At 51.8% G+C, this 5,831-nt stretch overlaps 1 protein-coding gene across 1 annotated transcript; it reads left to right on the top strand.

The window, feature by feature from the left end:
* The first annotated feature begins 4,175 nt into the window (after positions 1-4,175).
* Positions 4,176-5,361, top strand: LOC125947221 (uncharacterized). Its single transcript, XM_049671626.1, has one exon. It carries the CDS (start codon positions 4,606-4,608, stop codon positions 5,359-5,361), a length of 756 nt encoding a protein of 251 aa, XP_049527583.1. The 5' UTR covers positions 4,176-4,605.
* Positions 5,362-5,831: the final 470 nt, after the last annotated feature.

Genomic DNA, 5,831 nt, shown 5'->3' with positions numbered 1-5,831 from the left:
CGGGAAAAGATTAGCACAAACGCTTATTACAACATTAGGCGCGGTGGGGCGCCAGTGGTCCGGATCAATACGAGGCCGAAACAAGGCAGAATACATCACTTCTCCCTTTAAAAGAACTGAAAGTATCTTCCCTCGCCAAAGAATCATAAGTGGCGGGAGCCAGATAGTTTACAGAATGAAAATGGAAAATTATGTTGTCATGTCATTGCATTATGTAAACTATTAGAATCCTTTATTTCTTTTGCCATGTGTGTATGGCTTTATTATTTTTTAAAAAGTTATGTGCCAGCTGCAGCCTTTATGTAACATGATTATATATTGTTCTGTAGTGCAGTATGACCGCCGTGAGCAGCGCATGTTTTCTATCTTATTTTCACGTCACTTTGTATTCTACTGCCAAAAAAGGGGGGCTGTTGCTCTGTCGAGCTGTTGTCAAGCTGTTGCAAGGCAGCTTTTACTTCGGTCCCCCTGCATCATCATGTATGACGTGATGGTCAAATAAACTTATTATTATTATGTAGTTATACATTATCTAAATGCATAAGCCTTGCAAAGACCAATTTAGACAACAATGCCATGGAGATGCAGAGACATTTGCAGGTACAAGATACTTTCGCGATTATATGTCACGTTTAAGCACCATATGGTAGATTGGACTAGGAACTTTTTACCATTGTGAAATATCACTTGACCAACGGACAAAAGTGCACTAAGTGCAGACATTATACTGTAGAAAACGTCATTTCCAACAGCAGGTACCCTAATTTTAAGATTTGTTTAAATATAAATCTGCTCCGTAACGGTGTAATTGCGTTCAGGCTTACTTAACGTACGACTCGCATAAGCAATGACATGCTCGTTCCGGCCGCATCGCTGAACGAGGACTCCCCCGACCCCCACGCCACTCGCATCGGTGTGGATCTCTGTTGGTGCAGCTGGGTCGAAATGCCGAAGGATGGGACCCGTCGTCAGTAAGAACTTCAGTTGACGAAAAGATGCGTCGCACTCGTGAGTCCACTCAAAAACGGCGTCCTTATGCAGAAGACAAGTCAGGGGATAGGCGACATCGGCAAAAGCAGGGATAAATCGGCGGAAATAAGAGCAGAGGCCTAGGAAACTACGAAGCTCTTTAACAGACCGAGGAGGCTTAAACGCTTCAACAGCTGCTGTCTTTTGCGGATCAGGCCTGATACCATCCTTGTCTACAAGATGGCCAAGCACCAATGTCTGCCGCTCACCGAAGTGACATTTCTTAGAATTGAGTACTAGGCCGGCGTTTTCGATGCAGTCTAAGACGACTTCCAGGCGCCTGTTGTGCTCTTCAAAAGTGCTTCCAAAGATGACAACGTCGTCTAGGTAACACATGTAAATATGCCATTTGAGGCCTCGAAGAATGGTGTCCATAAATCTTTCGAAAGTCGCGGGTGCATTGCAAAGCCCAAATGGCATGACGTTGAACTCAAAAAGGCCATCCGGGGTTATAAAGGCCGTTTTTTTTCTTTATCCGCCGGGTGCATTGGGATTTGCCAGTAACCCGATCGCAAATCTACAGAAGAAAAGTAGGATGCTGAATGAAGGCAATCCAATGCGTCATCAATCCTTGGGAGAGGGTAAACGTCTTTCTTGGTAATCGAATTGAGACGGCGGTAGTCCACACAAAATCTCCAAGTATCGTCTTTCTTTTTCACCAGTATAACTGGAGCAGCCCACGGACTAGATGACTCCTGAATTACTCCTTTCTGTAGCATTTCGTGAACCTGTTCGTCGATAACCTGGCGCTCTGACGGTGACACTCTATAGGGTTTCTGTCGAACAGGCTGCGCCGACCCCGTGTTAATTCTGTGCTTGGTTCGAGACGCAGGAATGGACGGCGCGTTATCGCCCTGGGCAAAGTCGAAGATGCTTAAGTGTTTAGTCAGGACGTTCACTAATGTACGGCGCTCGTCCATGCTGATCGACTTGCTGATAATTGGCAGAATCTTCGAGTCTTCCGAGCAGATGTCAACTCGTGTATGTGGAGCATCTGTGAGCACGGCGACGGGCGTCGATCTGTGCTCTTTGAAGGAAGCAAGCTTCATGCCAGCAGGTACCACTGCGTTTTCGCCTGAAGGGTTGACAACCCATAATTTGGAGCGCCGCTGAGCAACAGACACAAGACAATGTGGCAGAAAAATGTTCTTCTTCATGCACGGTAAATACGCCGGCTCTACTGTGGCGTCGAAAGCCCGATGAGTGGTAGTAGCGCAGCCCACCGGCACACACACAGCTGACACAGCAGGCACGAGAGTGTCCTCACAGGCATGAAATGCGCCATCCCCGTTTGGAGCATCCTGCATGAGCTCGTAAGAAATTTCACCACTCACAAACATCTCCCCTGTTCGGCAATCAACGGTGGCACCGCACATCTGCAGAAAATCAATACCTAATATAACATCATGTGAGGAACGGGGGAGGATTGTAAATTCAGTCGTGAAAACTCTACCGCCCAGTGACACTTGTGCAGTGCAAATACCAACAGGCCGCAACGAATCCCCGCTGACGCCACAAAATGTTGCCACTTGGTTCCATTGAAATACCACTTTGCGTCCTAATAACCTTTGGAAAGCGAGACTCATCACAGAGACAACAGCACCGGTGTCCACTAACGCCAATGTAGACACACCATCAACGAGGACTTTCACTTTGTTCTTCAAAATAAACACAGGCGGAGGCATATCTTTCAGCAGCGAATCTCCAGCGACCTCACCTCCATTGGCCGCGCTCTCTAGTTTTCCGGCGGTGGTGATCTTGAACGACGACGTGGTGAAGGAGACCGGTGCAATCGAGGAACAGGAGGTGGCGTCACGCTACGATCGGAGGCAGGTGAGCGGTTCCGTAAGCTTCCTTGCCAAAAGTTGCTGCTAGAAGGCGATTGCGACATAGGAGGCCATTGGGCGTTGGGGGCTGGGGCAGCAAGTTGATCGTACGGATACCTTTGGCGTTGAGGACAAAAACGGGATATATGGCCAAGGACGCCGCAGACGTAGCATGTCGGAAGCGGACGGCTTCTGCGGTAGTCTTCAGAGCTGTCAGACACGTCTGCACGCCTAGGACGCATGACTGGGTCGTAACGCGGAGCATTGCCAGTGGTGGGGCGTCCAGAGGAACGTGCGTAACGAGGGTGAGGTTCAAATCGGGTATCCGAAGAGTAGTGGCCTCTCGATGCCGGTGCGTGTCGGTACTCTGACACATTCGCGACGCTGACCGACGGTTGCCATCCATTCAAAGGTGGTGAAGTCGCCGGGGCTTGCGAAAAGGAGGCATCTGAGACATCAGGCAGGCGACGTGTCGTCTCGGTGTGTCTGTCTAGCTCTTCGCGGACAATCTGTCGTATGGCCGACGCCAAGTCAAATGAAGAGCTCATATCGATGCTGGCCACAGTGGTAACATTGGCCAATCGACCAAACTTTGGCGTTATTCGGCGCATCTTCAGCGCCTCGAACGTACGGCAGTGCTTCATGACATCAGACACTGAAGCGAGACTGTCCTTGCCGATCAGAAAATTGTAGACATCCTCTGCTATGCCCTTGAGCAGGTGCCCGACCTTGTCTTCCTCGGACATTCTTGCGTTAGCTTGCTTGCACAATTTCAAGATCTCTTCAATGTAGGCAGTGCAAGTCTCCCCTGGTAGCTGTGCTCTCTGTGCCAAGGTATGCTCTGCGCGTTTCTTTTTTGCGTCCGAGTCGCCAAAGCATTCCTTTAGGTCATGAACGAAACGTTCCCACGTTGTTAATAATTCTTCGTGGTTCTCAAACCACATCAGGGCAGTGTCAGTGAGAGCGAAGATAACGTTGGTTAGTTGGTCGGTGGTGTTCCAGCCGTTCGACTTGCTTACCCGTTGGTAATGTCTGAGCCATTCTTCGACATCTTCACCTGCTCTCCCGGCGAAAACCCGAGGTTCTCGGTAGTAGCGCCACGTACCAGCAGGCATTGATCCCGGAGCGGCAGGTATCGGTCCCCGAGCGTCTCCTTCGTTGGTCATGTTAACAGGCGCAGAGGGTAGTCCGGTGTGAGCGCCCGCATGTGCCGCCTATCTCATCGCTAGCGCCACCTACAGCGCTGTTACGCCGACTCAACGCCAAGCCCAAGCGAGGCAGGGCTCTCTCTCCCATTCGCTACGATCGCCGCCACGGACGGTCACGGTTTTTGGCGCGTGCCACTATGTTCTAATAAATAGTTCGTACCCTATTATTCTCGCCTCAGCCTTTACGCCTCAGCCATCACGCCCAGCCCTCACATCTGGCGCAGTCGACCCCGAGCCTCAGCCAAGCCATACAGCCACGGCAGCGCAAGAACGCCTTTCGAACGCCAGCGTCGAACGCCAGCAACAACGCCAGCGTCGAACGCCGGTCAGTACGCCTTCTCAACTGCATCCGTCATTGTACTTACGCACTCACGCCGCCGAAGACTCACGCCTGAAGATACTCCTGCCATTTTACCGCTCGTCTGTGTAAAGCACGGCCGTCATAGGAAGAGTGCCGTGAATGTTGACTAGCCCTAGTCGACAACTAGGCTTAGCGATCACTCGCCTAGTCTCCCGTGCGCCCAGCCTCGTTCCGCAACGCCATGCCGGGAATTGTGTGGCAGAATCTCGACGCGGTGACCATGTCGCGTCTCGGCGTCGACCTTATACGCGAAGAATTGGCCCGTCGACAGCTGGACCTCACAGGTTCGAAAGAGGAGCTCGTTCAGCGTTTGCAAGCCGACATTCAGCAGCAGCGTGAAGCTACCCCCCCGGTTGAAGCGAATGAATCCGCCTCGAACGCTGCGGCGTCTTTGACGCTGGACCCAGCCACTCTACAGAGCCTCACCATGCTGTTCCAGCAGCTACCTCGCCCTGCAACAACGGTGACGACACTGCCAGACCTGTCATCGTCCATCCCGCAATTCGCTGGTTTGCACAGCCACAGTGTCAATACATGGCTTGACGACGTACGACGAGTACAGCAGCTCGCCTCGTGGGACGACGCCACCACACGCCTGATCGCAGCTAGCAAGCTGAAAGGCACGGCGCGAGACTGGCATCTCGCGTTCGGCAACCAGTACAGCACCTGGGCCACGTGGAGTGCCGCCCTGAAGGACACATTTTGTACAGAATTGTCCCTCATTGAGTGGCAAGAGCAGGTCATGAGGGTAACCCAGGCCCCATCCGAAAGCTTGCACCAATATGCCTTTGCCAAGTTGAAGACCATTGAGCGTTGCCCCGTTAAGCTCTCTGAGGCCCAAAAGATTGACTCTTTCCACAAGCCAGACCCAATTTCAAAGACTGCCTGCAACGAGATACCTTGCCTTCGTCAGAACAGCCACCATGGCAAGCCTTAGCACCACTTCGAAAAATGACCTTGGGTTCCGCGGTGTCCATCGTCTCAGTCACATAAGTAGAACCGTAGCCCATGGCGAAGAGCGTGATCAGTGCGCTGACCAGTATCAACGTGCCCCCAGTTTCTCCAGTGATCGAACAACAGCCCGTCGTCAATGCAGAGACCACGCCTGCCTCAGCAGCAAATGTTGTCGCCTCTACAGAGCAGCAACAGCCTCAACGGCCCCAACACACTCGATGTCTACCGAGCCACCTCGACGACTTTGTGCTCGAGTGAAGTTGCAGCGTTTCCGTGCATGTGTGTGTGTGTGGTATCGTGCGTGTGACTCGTAGCGCTCTGCGAGCAGCTTACACCATCCACATTTAGAGCTTTACGTGTGTCAAGTTTGACATCTCGTCTTGTTAATCAACCACGAACAGTGCACGTGTCCCAGCTCAAGCCCTACGTGCCCCCAGTTTCTCCAGTGATCGA

This window comes from Dermacentor silvarum, chromosome 7 (assembly GCF_013339745.2).
Source record: "Dermacentor silvarum isolate Dsil-2018 chromosome 7, BIME_Dsil_1.4, whole genome shotgun sequence".
Taxonomy (NCBI): domain Eukaryota; kingdom Metazoa; phylum Arthropoda; class Arachnida; order Ixodida; family Ixodidae; genus Dermacentor; species Dermacentor silvarum.
Note: the sequence above shows the minus strand (reverse complement) of the source record. Positions and strands in the feature narration are given on the sequence as shown.